At 47.8% G+C, this 18,217-nt stretch overlaps 1 protein-coding gene across 1 annotated transcript in view; it reads left to right on the forward strand.

Moving 5' to 3' along the window:
• The window catches only part of CFAP77 (cilia and flagella associated protein 77), a 169,965-nt gene that overhangs the window by 131,401 nt on the left and 20,347 nt on the right, over nt 1–18,217 (forward strand). The window contains exon 5 of the mRNA XM_049896292.1: nt 8,830–8,931. Within this exon, the coding sequence (XP_049752249.1) occupies nt 8,830–8,931 (102 nt within the window). The remainder of the gene's footprint in view (nt 1–8,829; nt 8,932–18,217) is intronic.

An 18,217-nucleotide genomic window follows, 5' to 3' on the forward strand; every position in this document is an offset into this window, starting at 1 on the left:
AAGGTGGAAACAACCTAGGCACCCATCAATGGAAGAATGGATAAACAAATTACACAATTGAATACTACACAATGATAAAGAACAACGATTAATCTGAAAAACATCTCATAACATGGATGAATCTGGAAGGCATTATGCTGAGTGAAATTAGTCAGTCGCAAAAGGACAAATATTGTATGACACCACTGTTATAAGAACTCAAGAAAAAGTTTAAATGCAGATGAAAACATTCTTTGATGGTTAAAGGGGTGAAGAGGGAGGGAGAGGGGTATTCACTAACTAGGTAGTAAAAAAAAGGTAGTAGACAAGAATTATCTTAGGTGAAGGGAAGGACAACACAGAATACGGGGGAGGTCAGCACAACTGGACTAAACCAAAAGCTAAGAAGTTTCCTGAATACAACCAAACATTTCGAGGGACGAAGTAGCAGGGGAGGGGTCTGGGGACCATGGTTTCAGGGACATCTAGGTCAATTGGCCTAACAAAGTTTATTAAGAAAATATTCTGCATCCCACTTTGGTGAGTGGCGTCTGGGGTCTTAAAAGCTAGCAAGCGGCCATCTAAGATGCATCAGTTGGTCTCAACCCACCTGGAGCAAAGGAGAATGAAGAACAGCAAAGAGTCAAAAGGAAAACATTAGCCCAGGAGACAGAAAGGGCCACGTAAACCAGAGACTCCATCAACCTGAGACCAGAAGAACTAGATAGTGCCTGGCTACCACCAGTGACTACCCTGACAGGGAACACAACAGAGAGTTCCTGAGGGAGAAGGAGAAAAGTGGGGTGCAGAACTCAAATTCTAGTAAAAAGACCAGACTTAATGGTCCGCTTGAAACTGGAGGAACTCCAGAAGACATGGCCCCTGGACTGTTTGTTAACCCGGAACTAAAACCATTCCTGAAGCCAACTGCTCAAACAAAGATTAGACTGGACTATAAGACATAAAATGATGCTCGTGAGAACTGTTCTTAGTTGAAGTAGATACATGAGACGAAACGGGCAGCTCCTGTCCGGAGGCAAGCTGAGAAGGCAGAAAGGGACAGGAGCTGGTTGAATGGACATGGGAAATCTGGAGTGGAAAGGAGTGTGCTGTTACATTATAGAGAGAGCAACTAGGGTCACATAACAAAGTGTGTCTAAATTTTCGTATGAGAAACTAACTTGAGCTGTAAACTTTCACATAAAGGACAACTAAAAAAAAAAGCAGCAATTTGACAGCTTCTACACATACAATTCAGTGACATTGATTACATTCTTTGAGTTGTGCAACCACTCTCTTCCTCCTTTTCTGAGTTGTTCCTTTCCCATTAACATATATTCACTGTGCTGTAAGGTTTCTACCTAATTTTTTTGAGTTGCTACTGTCAATTTGATCCCATAGAAATAGTTCTGAACAGAGAATTGTCTTAGTCTTCTAGTGCTGCTATAACAGAAATACTACACAAGTGGATGGCTTTAACAAAGTGAAGTTTATTCTCTTACAGTCCAATAGGCTGGAAGTCCAAATTCAGGGCGCCAGCTCCAGGGGAAGGCTTTCTCTATCTATCAGCTCTGGAGGAGGGTCCTTGTCATCAGTCTTCCCTTGGTCTGGGAGAATCTTAGTGCAGGAACCTCAGGTCCAAAGGACGTGCTCTGCTCCTGGTGCTGCTTTCTTGGTGGTGTGAGGTTCCCAGGTCTCTCTGATCACTTATCTCTTTTATATCTCAAAAGAGATTGGGTTAAGACGCCACTTAATCTTGTAGACCTCATCAGTATAATGGCCGCTAATCAATTTTACTACATCATAAGTGATAGGATTTACACTATACAGGGAAATCACATCAGAAGATAAAATGGCAGATAGTCATACAAGGGAATCATGACTAGCCAAGTTGACAGATATTTTGGGGGAACACAATTCAATCCATGACAAACATATTGCTCAAGGCAGACTTTTTTTTTACTAGTTAAGCTAAACGTTCTTTGGTTTTAAGAAGAATTCAGGGGATATTTTTGGTTTAAGGTTTAAAGGTTATCTCAAGCCAGTAGTTCCAGGAGTTCATCCAGCCTTCATGGCTCCAGGAAGTCTGGAATCCAAGAGAATTTGAAATTCTGTTCTACATTTCCCCCCTTTTGATTAGGATTCTTCTATGGAATCTTTGATCAAAATGTTCAGTAATGGTAGCGAGTCACCATCCAGTTCTTCTTGTCTCCTGGTAAAGGAGGCAGTTGTTAATGCAAGCAATTAGCCACACATTCCATATCCTCCTCCTACTGCTGACTCTCCTTCTTCCTCTGTTGTTGCAGGCTAGAGACCAATTGTTGTGCCTTGAAAGTCTACTTGTAAGCTCTTAAGACCCCCGGCACTACGAATCGAACTAAGAAGTAGAGCAGAGGTCTAAACGTGTTATTAGGCCAGTTAACTGAGATGTCCCATGAAACCATGACCCTAAACCTCCAAACCAAGAAACCAAATCCTGCGAGGTTTTCAGCCTCGGCAGCTACTCTTTCTCTTTTTCTTTTCTTTTTTTTGGTCATTGTTGTAAATGTATCTATCACACAGCTTTTGCCAAGTCAACTTTTTACAGGTGTATAACTTATTAACAGCAATTACAATAATTGACTGTTAATTAACGTGATATTTCCATCACTGTTAAAACCTCCTTTCCCCTTCCCTCCTGCCCCTGGTAAACTTCGTTCTCTATACATTTGTTTGTTCTTGTCTTTTTATATTATGTAAGTGAGGCCATACAATATTTATCCTTTTGCGATTGACCAGTTTCACTCGGCATGTTTCCCAACTCCATCCATACTGCAGGATCTATCAAGACTTCATTTCTCCCACTGGCTTAGTAGTATTCCATTGTATGTATGTACCACATTTAGGTTGTTTCCACCATTTGGCTGTTGTGTACCATAGGGTTTTCAATGGCTAATTTTCTGGAAATAGATCACCAGTCTTCTTCTGAGGCACCTCTGGGTAGATATGAACCACCAATCTTTTGGTTAGCAGCTACAGCTTAACTGTTTGTGCCACGCAGGGACTCTGTACATTATATACATCGTCTCATTCATGCCTCCCAAAAACCTGTGAGGTGGGTGTTATTATCCCTATTTTGTAGGTGTAGAAATTGAAGCTCACAGAGGTGGGGCCGTGCACGGGGAAATTTGAGCTGAGGCCTGACAGACTTCCAAACCTGTGCTGTCCCCATTGGGTGGATACTGCCAAAGACTAATAACATGAATCATTAGCAACTGGCAGAAAGTCAGCCTGGCGAGATTTTTTTTACCTGGAAAAACATTGTTAGCTGCTAATTTTGCATTGCCGTGCACATTTGAAAATACCAAAACAGTACTTCCTTTAAAATATTCCAAAATTCAGACTTTCTGAGAGCTCAGATTGGCCTCCTTTCCAGTAGCTCCAAACTGATCACCATAAAAATAAGAATTGCTTTGTGTTCACAAAGCGCTTTATAGATTTCACTAAGGGCATGGCTTTAGTGTCACTGGTTGTTACAACAACTACAACCACCACCGCCCCCAAGCCACACTCTGTGTCAAGTACCTGGCTGAGCACACCCTCTGTGTTCCTGCATGTAGTCCTTCCAAAAACTCCACGAGGTCAGTGACACCATCTCAATTTGTTTCATCTTCATTTGGGGAAACTGAGACTCAGAGAGACTAAGTGACTTGCCAAAGGCGTGTCCAATCCCAGAGCCCAGGCTGTTTTGAAGGCCAGCTCCTACGTCCCACTGATTGTGGGAAGCCTCAGCAAATCCAGGGTTTGACAACACCTGTGATGTTCTAGGGCCAAACTGGGTATCAGAAGAGGCTTACCAGGAATCCTGGTCCCCTCAGTTATAGAGAATCTTCCTGAAGGGACGGTGCTGTGGCAGGGAGGGGCTGAGGGCTCCTCAGGCCGGTGGCTTAGTGCAGAGGCCTCTCCAGGCTGTTCTCAGCATCCCTAGCCCACGCCCACCTTGGCAGTCAGTGGAGTCCAAGGGGCTGGCTCTTTAAAGAGCACAGCGTTGTAACAACATTTTAAAAGCAGCCCATGACTTGTTTATTCGTTAATGACTGAAGCAAGAATCAACGATGGTAATGACCCGTTTCAGAGGGAGCATTGCCATTACAAACTGTTTTATAGCTCAATATGACAGCTGTGTTTTTTAATTACCAGCTATTTCTTGACAACCGAGAGTGTCGACAAAGCCACAGAAACCTGAGCCTTCGGGGACCAATTTTCTGACTCTAGGAAATGATCTTGTAGACAGTGTCCCTTCTTTTTTAGCTAAGCATCCCTTACGCAGCTAATGTGAGTGACTCCACCCCAAACACCAATGAGGAACTGGCTCTAGCACCAGGCGTGTGACTTTGAGTCACCACTGGGTTTGGGTCTCGGTTTCCTCATTGGGCAAATGAAGAGCCCAGATTAAATGGGGGCCCTGCTATCTTGTGTCCAGCACATAGGTGCTCAGCAAACTCTGTTGAAACAAGTGAATATTCTCTTCCTGTTCCTACATTCTTTGTGGCTGCTAAATTGTCCTACAAATAGTTAGGTATCCACCAATTGCTGGGGGACTGTTTTCTGAGGTTGATAAGCAATTTATTGGGGTGGATGAGATTGTTGGTTTGCAAGGCCAAATTACCACCAACCGAGGGGAAGCCTGCCTCTTCTTTGGGATGCCCTGGATTTTGGACGGTGATGTCCCAAATGCAATTCTACCCCAACACTAACATTTAGTGAGCAATTGTCTTGCACCAGACACTCTGCTCAAAGCTTAACTCAGTGACTCCTACAACAACCCCGTATGTTAGGCATCAGTTCCCCACTGTCCAGAGGAGGGAACTGAAACTTAGAAAGGGTATGTGATAAAATGGTACTCATGAAGAGTGTGCATCTTAGCTCAAGAAGATACATGAAACTAAATGGGCAGCTCCTGTCCAGAAGGAAGATGAGAAGGCAGAGGGGGACAGGAGCTGGTTGAATGGACATGGGAAATCCGGGGTACAAAGGAGGAGTGTGCTGCCACGTTACGGGGAGAGCAGCTAGGGTCATATAACAATGTGTGTATAAATTTTTGTGTGAGAAACTAACTTGAGCTGTAAACTTTCACTTAAAGCATAATTTAAAAAAAGGGTATGTGACTTGTCCACATCTGTTCAATTCCGAAGCCCATTTATACATTCTATACAACATACCGGTTGCCGTCGAATCTATTCCAACTCATGGCGATCCCATGTGTGTCAGAGTAGAACTGTGCTTTTTAACCCCTCACTAGACAGCTTCTCTGCTTTAAAAAAAAAAAAAAAAATTTACCATCTACTCGTTCAAAGTTAAAGTTTCAAAATTCTGTTCTAGAAAGCAGAGAGGTTAGACTGATCCGAAGGGCTCATAAGTTGTCCACAGACACATTCAATAAAATTAATATAATTGATTAATAACATTAATCAGTAAAGGGGGTTCAGCTCTTATTTGTTGCCTTCACCTTCTGCATGCCTGGTTCTACAGGAGGTATTTTATTGTGGGGGGCACTGGAAGCCTATCTGGCTGGGACCTGATCCTCAGAGAAAAACTGCCTTGAAGGAAACACCAAAGGTAACTCAGGTGAAACCTGGGGCAGATCCAGGTTCTGTGGGCCCTGAAACGTATACAGTCTGGGGACCCGATGTAAGAAAAAGTAAACAAAAGCATATTACTGTTACGATTTTTACAAAAACATGAAGCCATGTGAGCACATGACCAGGGCCCTCCAGGGCCTTAGGAGGGATCTGTGTGAGTAAGGAGCCCCAAAGCTCAAGTAACATCAGCTTCTCGGAAAATCCACCTATACACAAAACAAGCAGCAAGTAGCACAGCATGTTTGTTGCAAGTGCTTATCAAGCTTGGCTCCAGCCTGCAAAGGCTCAACTCAACTCGCAGCCCCTGTACCCAAGGCGCAGCGACAACAGTCTATGAGAGACAGCGATGGGGCAGGTGAGGAGAGGGTAGGTTCATCGTGCAGACAGGGGCATGTGTAGGGGCGTCAGAGGGCCTGGGTCCAACCCTCATCCTACTGCTTAAAGCTGTGGGACCTTGGGAAAGTGACCTAATCCCACTGAGCCTTGTTTTTTTCATTTTTAGAATGGGGATAGTATGTAAGGAGTACATTATAGAGTCCCTGGGTGGGGCAAACAGTTAAGCATTTGACTACTAACCGAAAGGTTGAAGGTTCAAATCCACTCAGAGGCTCCTCGGAAGAAAGGCTTGGCGACCTACTTAAAAATCAGCCATTGGAAATCCTATGAAGCGCAGGTCTACTTTGACACACGTGAGGTCCCCATGAGTCGGAACTGACTTGTTGACAACTGGTACATTATGGAGCATATATCCAGTGACTGGTACAGCATAAGAGCTCGGTAAATGTTAGCTACTACTATTAGGGTAAGTCCCCAGGACAATAGACTTCTCACTGGGGTTCCTGGCGCTGCCATGGCTGCTCCTGCACCCTGACTCTGCCTATGAGACCCACAGGAGCTAGGGGACCATAAAAGAGGCTGCAAAATGTGGACTGCCAGGGTTCATATCCCATCTCTGCCACTTCCAGCTCTCTCTGTGATCTTAGGTGAGTTTCTCAGTTCCTTGAGTCTCAGGGAATAATAATAACCTCCCTCATGGGCTATGGAAACCCTGGTGGCATAGTGCTTAAGAGTTCAGCTGCTAACCAAAAGATTGGCAGTTTGAATCCACCAGGAGCTCCTTGGAAACCCTATGGGGCAGTTCTACTCTGTCCTATAGGGTCGCTATGAGTTGGAATCGACTCAATGGCAATGGGTTTGGTTTTTTGGTACCTCATGTGGTGGGACCCAACTGAGATTAACCATGTGGATGCCCCGGCAGCCTGAAAGAGTCCTAGGAGCCTTCTTTTCTCCCCACACTCGTTCCCGCTGCTCTGCCCTGAGACAGAGGCCTGTGGCCCTGGGAGCCTGAATGCTGGGGGCTCCTCCCAGGTTAGTATTTCCAGCCTTCCCCTAGCTCCCTGCACGCCTTCTCCAGCTGATATCTAAGGAGCATCTCAAATGGTAACACATCCAAAGCCCAACACCCAATTCCTACCCTTAAACCTAGCCACCCCATCTTTCCCAGCTCAGTAAACAGCAACTTCCTTTTTTCCAGTTGCTTGGGCCAAAAACCTCAGAGACAAACTCAGCACCTCTCTTTTTCTTGTGCCCCATTTCCAATGCCTCAGCAAATCCAGTGTCTGACTCCTTCTCACTGAGTCCATGTCTTTGCTCTAATCTAAGCCTCCCTCATTGCAATAGCCTCCTGCCTGCTTGCCCTGGTCCACCCTTGCACCCTCCACCAACAGCTGTGTCAGCCTCTCAGATCATGTCCTTACACTGCCTTCCAAAGGCTTCCAGATTAATCCAGAGTTGATCCAGCACAGTCCTTACAGTGCTCTGTAAGGCTGTACATGATCTAGCCCCCTCAGTCTCTCTGATCCCCTCTTCTACACAAGCCACCCAGGCCTCCCTGTTTCTTAAACATATACCCAGATAGCTGCTACCCCAGGGCCTTTGAACTTGCTGTTGCTCTTTCTAGGAAATCTCGATGGCTTCCTCCTCTACCACCTTATGTCTTCCCTCAAATGTCACCTGCTATCCAGGAGGCTTCCCCTGATCCCCCTGAAATATCATCTCCACCCCCTCACCCTGTGGCCTCTTACCTGGCTTTAGTTGTTTGTTTTAAGTACTTATCACTACCTGACATTTTAAAACTAATTGTTTTGTTTGTTTATCGTCTTTCCCACTAGAATATGAGCTCCATAAGGGCAGGGACTTTGTTTTACTCAGTGACGTATTCCTAGCTCCTATAACAGTGCCTGGCATGGGATGAATGCTCAATAAATATGTGTTGAGTGTATGAATGAATTAATGAATGCAAGTAAGATACCCGGCCCAGAGCCTGAGGGCATAAACTTAGGAACTATTAGCTGTTGTGCGGTGTTATTATTGCAGCGGCCAGCCACCCCTGCAGGATGAAGAAATCTACAAAGATGGTCCTTTGCTCCCTGTCCTGGGTCCCTTTCTGTGCCTCCTTCCACAGTGGTACATCCTGTCTGTGTCACTTGGGTCCCAGTGCCCTCTCCCACTTTGCCCACCTCTTCAGTAGCAGGTGTGGGGCTCCAACGCTTCACACCAAGGCTCTAGGTATACACAAGAGTGAACAGCTTACTTGCTAAGTCCCCTAGGGGTTCTTGAATTTCCCTAAGGATCAAAGCCATGGCCTAAGGGAGCTTCTCTGTGCCTGGAAATCCCAGCCCCAGCTGATTCTGAGATTGGAGGCCTTGGACCACGTGGACTACATGACTCTAATCACAGACCTGCCGGCATTTGTTAGGGGCACAGGACAAGCAGTTAAGAAGAAGGGGCAGGATGTCCTCCATGCCTCTGAAATCCCATCCTGCAGGGACCCTGTCGTAGACGCTGAACTGGGCCCCTAAAGTCCTCCCCAAAAAGAAGTCCTCCTGCTCCTGAGAGATCATGACAATCCACCAAATAATGCATTTCATCATCTGAACGCTGTGGAGTCCCTGTGACCCACCAGGCAATGTGCTATCTGTAGGGGAAATTACAAGGATGACTGGGATATCATCCCTGCCTTCAAGACGGCTATAATCCACAACTCCATGTGTTCTGGGGTAAAACCAGAAACCAGAGCAAAGCTTGAGGCCAGGGAATGAGGCAGAGTGACCCACGGGTCTGCCACATCCAAAATTCCAACTCTCTGCCCTGCATGCCTCCCTCCTAGCATGGGCCTCCCCAGGTAACCAGGTAATCCTCTTTACTTTTGCTTTTCTCTGGCCTGCAGGTGATCCTCGGGAAACTGTACGAGACCAGGAGCTGTCAGCTGAGAAAGTACAAGCCGCCAGTGAAGCTGGATGCGCTCTGGCATATGCCTCACTTCCAGAAGGTCAGAACCTACCTCCATTCGCCCCTTCCTGCGCCCAGGGCAGAAAGTTGGTGCCTTGCCTGGTCTATTCCTGAGTCTCTGTGGAGTTTTGTGAGCTTCCAACTATTCATTCATGGTGACCCCATGTGTGTCAGAGTAGAAGTGTCCTCTGTAGTGTTTTCAAGGCTGTGACCTTTAGGAAGCAGTTCGCCAGGCCTTTCTTCCAAGGTACCTCTGGGTGCGTTCAAACCTCCAACATTTTGGTTAGTAGTTAGTTGAGCACTTAACCATTTGCATCTTTCAGGGACTCGGAATCAACACGACAGCAAGTGGTTTGTTTTTGTTAACCATCCATTGGCATAACAACAACTATAATCATAGCAATAGTAACAATTCACATTTTTTGAGTATTTCCTAAGTGCATTGAGCTAGGTGCTCCACTTACATTATCTCACGGAATCTTCACTCCCTGAGGAGGAGCTGCTGTTACCGTCCCCACATACAGATGGGAAACTGGCCTTTAAGATGACAGATCTCTGGCCAGCTGCAGAGCTGGTGTGTACGTCCACCCCGAGGGGACAGTATCTGGGCCAAGCCTCCCTATGGTGGTGGAGTTGTCTGGGGCTGGGGACTTGAGGCTGCGCCAAAACCAAATCTTCCACAGGGCGGTGTCCCCATGGGAGCAGGAGCATAATCTACTGGTTACTGACACAGGTATGTGACAGGCACCCAGATTGGTCCAGACAAGGACCCAGGGAACCCACCATGCTCCGGCCCTGGAACTGAGCCCACGTTCACACAGCCATGTAGGGGTTTATCTTCAGCAGCTTTTAGCAGGAAAGAACAGTGTAAGAGCCGGGGGTGGAGGGGGGAGGGAGGTGGCAAAGGGTTGGGGGGTACTGTGCAGAGGAAGGGAAGTGGGAGGTTTGGGGACAGTGGCTTCAGGATGGGAGGGGGCTGCGTGTGCCCCTTTCTGTCTAGCCACAGAGGGGCATGCCGGGCCCCCAGAGAGACAGCTGCGCAAACAGCATTCCTGGCCAGCCCAGGCCCAGGCCTAGCACTGTGTTGCATTAAACTGCAATTTAGACAATGGAGGGGCTGGTGCCTTCCTGAGGCTAATGCACTTGAACAAGCTGCGGAGCTTCACGGGAGAAACCTGCTTCACCCCCCTTGATGTGGCCTCTCATGTCCTGCCCAAATTGGCCTCCATCAGCATATGTCAGTGACCATTCGCCTCGCCGCCTGTCAGCCTGCATGGCCGCCACCTCCAAGCACGCAGCGTGCATCAAGGGAAGAACATGACTGAGTGTTGTTCAGGAGGTGGAGGGAGCCACGGAGCACCAGAGCCCCGTGCACCCTGGCCCTCTAAGTCGTCACTCATCTCCAGTTTCTCTATTTCTCTCTCGATTTCCCACCATTTCTCAACAACCTCCCTCCTCTCTTCCTTCTCACTCTCACCAGTTTCCTTCCACCGCCTCCTTCCTGGCCCCTCGTTCTGTTGCCTTTCCTCCTTTCTCTCTTGTTTTCTCCGATGTTCATGTGACACAGGCATCCAGGATGCAGCCCGGGGAGGGACCAGGACCCACGGCTGTTATGCCCTCCTAGTGCTCTGCTCTGCGGCATCAACTCCTGGCCCCATGCAACCCCTTCATCTCCCATTTAGAACCTACCCATAGCTATCAAAGTAATGGTCAGAGAAGGATGCAGGTGCTACTTCCCCCAACAAAGCAAGGACAGGGGCTTCTCTCCCGCCCCAGCCCCTCCACCCCCAGAAGACACTTATACTGCTGTGTTGGGAGCTCCGGGTCTCACACGCCTTTGTAGCCTCCCAGTGCCTGGCCCATAGTATGAGCTTAAATGCATAAATAAATGAATGAACTTCTGCCTTCAAAAGAGAGGGTTTGACTAGCTGCCCACGGGTCTCTCCCAGTCCTTAGATTGTTGTTATAAACAACAATAATGAAACAGTAAGGATAACCTGTTATTCAGCGCCAGGCAGAACAAACATCATCATTCCCACTGGGCAGATGAGAGTCAGAACGGCATGTGTCTGCCTCGCCCAGGACATGGCTGGGCCTGGAACCCAGCTCTGTGCAACTGCAGGGCCCAAGCTTGTAGGCAGTACTCACTGTGTATCACAGAATATTGAGAAAGAGGGTAAAAATGCAAGTCCCAGTATGTATAGGGTGTTTTTCATCTTTTCTGAGGACATTCACAACTACTTCTTGGGATTCTGTGAGGTAGAGGTGCCGCCATCACCCCTGTCCTACTGACCGAGGGAAACAGGGACTTGCGTGAGACTCCTAGAGCAGGACTCACCCCCCAGCCCTATCCTGTACAGCCCAGCAGTGCTGCCATTACAGGCACAACACTTAGTCCCCTCAGTGTCAGGAAACAACACCAATGGATTTATGGAGCCCTTACTATGTGTCAAGTGCTGGACATGCGTTATCTCATAGGTATGATGTACCCATTTGCTTATGTGGCAACTGAGGCCCAGAGAGGTGAAGGAATTTGCCCAGTAAGAAGGGGATCCCAGATAGAATCTGGGCTGGCTAACCCCAAGGTTAGGCTATGATGCCTTGCAAGGACTCTTTCTCTGACCTCTCAGCCCCCCACAACGGGCCCCCCCCCTTCTCCATTGAAGGGCCATCTTCCCCTTCACGGCACTTTTCAACACTGCAATTAATTAATTTGGTGTGGAATTAGTTGTTCAACTTCCACCTTCCCTGTAGAATGTGAGCCCCACAAGAATCATGCCTGTGGTGTTTCCTGGAGCCTAGCACGGTGCATAGCACATAGTAGGTGGTCAGCAAATGTCCGTGAGATGAATGAATGAATGACCAGGACAGCCCAGAATGGAGGAAGAATTTAAAAGTCATTCACAGACCTGCTGAAAGCCTCCTTCCCAACCCAAAGGCTCCAGCACCCAGCATCTCTCCTAGCCACAGATTGGGCCTGGGGTGACTCAGAAAGCCTCGTGCAGCCAGGGTCATTCCTCCCCCGATGGGTCTGCTGCTGGCATCCTGAGCAAAGCCCCAGGAGGGTCTTTGTGCCTTGCGTCCTTACTGCTCCGCCTCCCAGTCCTGCCCCCACCCAGACCCCATTGTGAAGGGAAAAAGTGCTTCCAAAAAAGTTGAACCTGTCACAGTGATGGATAGCCTAAATGGACTCTCCCGCTCACGAACAGATGTCGATGCTGAACTCCGTCAGAAATAATTAAACACCTTTCACATGGAAAAGCAGCAGGCCTGGGTGGAGGCCGCTTCTCGGGCTGGGCTGCATCTACGCCCGAGCAAGCTGGCTTTCTGCACCAACTCTGCCAGCCACTAGGGGGGTGCTCCCAGGGGCTGCTGAGAGCCCCGCTCGCCTCCGACACTCTGTGGCACATACTTGGGTCCTGAGACACAGAGGGACGGAGAAAAGGTGAAGAAAACACCCCTCAGCACAGTTCCTTCTATCTTGCCTCCTCGCAGCATCCTCCCAGGCAGATGGCTTGGAAAGCATCTTCCTTTTCTGGTCTGCGACTGGCACCTGCTGCAGAATGGCCAGTGCCCGGACAGAGTGAGGATGGGTCAGCTGACTGCTGGCAAGTGGCCTTCATGTGGGGATGTTAACACTGTGCCCCTGGCCTGCTGAGGGAGCGGAAGGGGCCCTGAAGCTCTGTGGGCCTCAGTTTCTTTATCTGAAAAAGAGGGGTGGGACTAGTTTCTTGACTGCCTCCTCCTGCAGGAAATTCTGTGATTCTAGGTCCACTAGTCATGGAACCATGTAGGTGGGAGCCGGGGACTCTTGGAGGGGACACACCCCAAACCCAGAGTGAAATGTTGTGGGGGAACAGCTCGAGCCCTCCCTCAGAGTCTCATCTGGGGACTAGATGTGAACCAGCCACTGAGTGGAGGAGGTGCTGGCCTTTGGGCTGACATCCTCTGTGCACAGGGCATGGGGGCTGTCTAATGCCTTCACCAGTGCGTGATGGAGCTAAAGGAAAAGGGGGGTGTCCGTGGGGAGGAAGAGGAGAAGTAGGGTGGTGTTGAGGCACCCTGAGTGTGATTCCAGGGTCGGCCAGACCTGGATCAGATCAGGACCCTGCCACTCCTTACCTGTCAGGTGACTGTCCTTGAACCCAGTGGCTTTATCTGAGACCCAGTTTTCTGTAAAATGGGCCAGTGCTGATTCTCTGGCAGGGTTACTAGGAGGATTTGGTGAGCAGATGTATGTACCGGGTTTAGTACAGTGTCTGGCCCATGTTATGACACTGCCATGACAGTGGTCATAGTTTTTCATTGAGCACCTTTGTGCCCGGCTCTGTTCTCGGCACTGGTGATACGGTGGTGAACAAGCCACCTTAAGTTTAGTACTGCTGCTGCTGTGTTGCTGGTGACTGGTGTGGATGGGGTGGATGGAGGGACAGGTGGCTGCACAGGTGGATAGCTAGACAGGGGACATTTGGTGAAGCTACATTCCCAGGTATCCAGTCGTCGCAGGTTTGAAGACACCAACCTCAGCTGGCAGCCCAGGTCTGGGGTGTGGAGATGATTCGGCCACATCAACCATGACCACAGCATGGGCTGGCTCCCTGTATTGGCTTCCTAGGGCTGCTGTAATAAAGGAACACACAGTAGACAGCTTATAAGAAGAGAAATTTATTGTCTTATGGTTCTGGAGGGCGGTAGCGTTATTAGGTGCTGTCGAGTCAGTTCCGACTCATGGTGACCCTATGTACAACAGAACAAAACTCTCTGGTTCTGTGCCATCCTCACAATCCTGGCTATGTTTGAGCCCATTGTATGGTAGGAGTCTGAATTCAGGGTGTTGGTGAGGCCAACCTCTCTCCAAAGGCTCTAGGAGAGGTTCCTTTCTTGTCCCTCCCAGCTTCTGGTAGCCCCAGGCGTTCTTTAGTTTGTAGGTGTGCTTCACATAGCCATCCTTCCTCTGTCTGTAGGTCCGCCTCCTCCTCTTTTATAAGGATACCACTCAGATTGGATTAGGACCCACCCACCCTACTCCTGTTTGACCTCACATTAACTTAACTGATACCAAACCCACCGCCATCGAGTCGATTCCGACTCATAGCGACCCTGTAGAACGGAGTAGAACTGCCCCACAGAGTTTCCAAGGAGTGCCTGGCAGATTTGAACTGCCGACCTCTTGGTTAGCAGTCATAGCACTTAACCACTACAGCACCAGGGTTTCCACTTAACTGATAGCATCTTCAAAGACCCTGTTTCCAAGCAAGGTCATATTCACAGGTACCAGGGGTTAGGACTTCAAGATATCTTTCTGGGGGACACAATTCAAACCATAACACCCACCCTCTTCACATGCCTTTTGCAGAATCCTCCTCAGGGCTCTTCCTAGCAGATACCCCAGCTTGCCCAGGACAGTCCTAGTTTGGGCCTGTTGTCCAGGTGTGATTATTAATAGCACCCCCTTTTGCTTGTAAAAGGACCTAGTCTGAACCACACATTCTATGGTCAACTAATATTAAGCCATGAAAAGCCGATAGTTTCTCTTTCTTTTAAAAAGGACTGCCAGTGACTTGGGACAAGTGCTCCTGAAAGCTTACGGCATTGCTGATAACATGGTGAAAGACTGGCTGCAACCAGTGAAGGAATGGCTTAAGTACACGTTGGTAGATTCATGCAGCCATTAAAAATAATGATTTTGACCTGTGCTTATTGATACTTTAATTACATGTTGTTGGGTGGAAAAAACTGTTTACTTAATAGCCTGTGTCGTGTGGCCCCCTCTTGGATAAGAGCCCACGTGTATATCTCTGTACATATCCGTGCATGTGGACAGACGTCTGGAGGGAGGGTCTTCCACATGGTAACAGCGGTGATCTCTGGGGGTGAGAGGTAGGCTGATTTTTACTTTCTCTGATGCTCTTTTCTGAATTGTATGAATTTTTACTATGAGTCCATATAACTTTTACAAAACCAATAAGACTATTAAAAAAAAAAACTAAAATTTCCTTTGGGGATGGGGATTCCATAGCCTTTCCTGGGTGCCCTTTCCAATGTTCAAGCCCCCTTTCACCCAGTTCTTCCCATTGTCTCACTGAACATTCACGTGCTGCTGGCCAAACCCAGTTTTTCATATTCAGTTTCCATCAGGCATAAAATTCTGAGGCAAACGCTGTACCCCAGCAGTGAAGCCTGCTGACTTCCCAAGTTTGGATCTTTATGGACACATCCGTGTTGTTATTGGGGACCCAAAATCCATTTTACAAGGTATGTTTGCCCAAGTATCTCGCAGTTTCCTGCACATGCCATCTTTCTACCCCCCCCGCCCCCACAGCCCTTGTCTCTCCTCTACAGCCCGATATCCACTGACATTACATAGTCATTCAGTCACTAAAGTACGAACAAATTGACTATATTTTCATTTGGCTTTTGGTTTCAGCCCCACTGCTTTAGAATAATGGCCCAAGCTATTAAGCTAACAGTTTGATTTACAAGCTCTTGTGGTCTGAATGCTGGGATCAGACCTCTTTTTTTGTGGAAGACTAACCCTGCCTCAGGTCTCCTGGGCCCCAGGCTCCTTCACAGACCTGGACTATCAGCACAATCAGCCAAGCAGTGACACCCAGACGCGGTTGATTAGTGAAAGCTGCTGAATCTAAGAAAAGGATTTTCTTTTCCACCTTTAAGCTCTCCTACAAATCATAACTGGCTGGGAAGTTAACTCTCTGTTAAACCCCCAGAGCAGGCTCTTACCCTGTCCATGTCGCTACCTCCACCTTGCCAAAGGGCTTGCACAGTGAAAATAAAGAGAGGGCCACTCTCCACAAAGATGTCTTCAACCCCAAAGTCATGCTTTCAAGGCCCAGGAAAGACAGAACCCCCAGATCGCCTGCGCCTCCCAGAGACCTTGGCACCAGCGATGTATTTTAAGAATCCTGTCGCTTTCCTGCACTGGAATAGGAATTACCCTGTGTTTCCATGCAGGGCACTGAGCGCAGCAATGGAATGTGTCACACGCGGAAACAGGGCACTGGAAAGAAAGACTCAGAGGCCCTGATGCAGTTGACATCTCTCCCCTAAATACAGATACCCCCTCATTATAAATCGGATCAGTATGCAGAAAAGAAGGCTCGCTGAAGGGATAAAAGCAAGGGCTTAATTGGTTTTACATAATCCCTCGTCGCAAAGGTACAGCCTTTTTAGGCACCTGCTCAGGAGGTGACATTGTTGCTCAAATACTGGCAAGTCACAAATAGGCAGAGCTGGAGATCTGGGTACTGGGATGAGAGGAAAGGCAGGAGAGAAGCAAAGTTCCGAGAGCAGCAGAAACCCAGGTCCTGGAGGAAGATGTCAGATGTCTATGGTGGGGTCCAGGGAGGCCAAGAGTGAGAGGCCCTGAAGCTGGTACTTCTAGCAGGACTAGTCCTGTAACCCAGGGGCCCCAGCCTGGCTGCATATTTAATCTTCCCAGCTCCTGAGGAATTTCCAGTTGAATCCAGAAGGTCCTTCTCCCTATTGGGTGTGAAAGTACTTCAGATTTAATTTTGAAAGTCAACCAGAAAATAGGCAGCTTGTTCTGGCAGTCAGGAATATATTTCTAATCTCTAGAGATAACTTGAATCTCATGTTGAATCTGGGAAGTTGATGGAATTTGGGGAGTTTTCAATTTCTTCATCTAGCTTCCAGCTCATCCCCCAAGAGATTAAATCCTTGAGGACCTAAAGGGGATCCCACTGGCTTGAGGAGGAGTTTGGGCTAACCTATGCCACCTCTGCAACGACTTCCTCAATGTTCCCACTTGTCAGCCTCAGTCGCGGGCACTAACATGGTTTGTTGTGATGGGAATCCAAAGTTGTAACACATGGCCAGCAACAGGTTCTAACTGATAAACAACATCAGAAGAACTCAAGGTTCATTCAAAATGAGCTTTATCAAAAGGGCAAGTGACATGATTAACATGCTGGCATATCTTTATATCTAAAGACCACAGGCAACAAACACGATCTCACTGATTTCCCTTGGAGATGCGAAGTCCATTGCCTTCAGAGATATACGTGGCAAGAAAGTAAGACCATAGGGATGTTCTTCTGGCTTCTTCCCTTCCTCTCCTTAAAGAGATCCTGGGAAATGGTGCCTTAGTCCTGTGCAAAAAATGTGGGTAGTTTGACCAAAGTCACAGTTGAATGGCTGGAAGTGTACAGGGAAGGGTATCAAGGAAGCCATTCTAAAGACGGAGTTCCTATATGGCAGTAATAATAACAACATCAACAGCTCCCACATCCTGGGCACTTCTTCCATGTCAGGCTGGATACTTGTGTGGATTATCTCATTTCATGTCAACACTCATAATGACCCCATGTCATAGAGGTATGTCACCCCGACTCAGAGATGAGGAAACCAAGGCTCAGAGGCTTAACATCACTTGCCCAAGGTTAATAACTAGCAAGTGGTAGAGTGGGGACTTCACCCTCTGGCTGGCTGCCTCCAGGCCTCAGGCCCTGGAAGAGCCAATAAATACCAAGCTCGGGAGTCAGAGAGAAGCTAAATGCAGGATCTATGAGGGGACGTGAAGGGCAGTCAGGAATAAGTGTTTTTATAGTTGTCCAGAGGGTCGTGGCCAGCCCTGCTCTGGCTGATTTAATCCCTTGCAATAAACCAGATTTCCCACTGCCACGAGGCCTTTAGACCTTGATAAGATTAAAAAAAAAAAAAAAGCATCTTTTAAATTGCAGTTTGGCCCCAAGGCTAAAGAGGAAGGCAGCCGTTGATCTGGGATTCAGCCTTGCTTTATCAAAAGGGACAAGGCAGAGACTGAGCAAAGTGAGAGGGCTGAGCTGGTAGGCTCGGAAGCCACACAGACCAGCTTCAGGTGTCAGCCTACCATGCACCTGCCTCTGTTTCTGCATCTGTAAAGTGGGGATAATAACAGGATCAAGTACAATTGTGTATGCAAAGCCCTTGGCACAGACCTGGCCCAGGGAAGGTCAAGGAGCAATTGAGTCTCTGGTTGGGCAGGGTCTTAGAGTCGGTTATGGTAGACCAGTAGTTCTTAAACTTGGGTGTGCCTAGGATGTCTGAGAAGAGGTTAAAATGTAGATTTCTGGGTTCCACCCAGGAGTCTGGCTCAGTGGGTTTGGGGTAGCCGCCAAATCTGCATTTTCAGCAAGCACCTGCCCCAGCTGTATGGGCCAACATCAACTTTGCCCATATGCAGCTATGTTTTCTTTGTTTAATCTTTTGTTAATTCTTTTCTTTGTTGTTGTAAAAACATAGATAATATTTGCTTATACAATTATGTTTAAAATATGTATTTACTATATTTACTTTCATATGTTTGA

The sequence above is a fragment of the Elephas maximus genome, chromosome 9 (genome assembly GCF_024166365.1).
Source record: "Elephas maximus indicus isolate mEleMax1 chromosome 9, mEleMax1 primary haplotype, whole genome shotgun sequence".
Lineage (NCBI taxonomy): Eukaryota > Metazoa > Chordata > Mammalia > Proboscidea > Elephantidae > Elephas > Elephas maximus.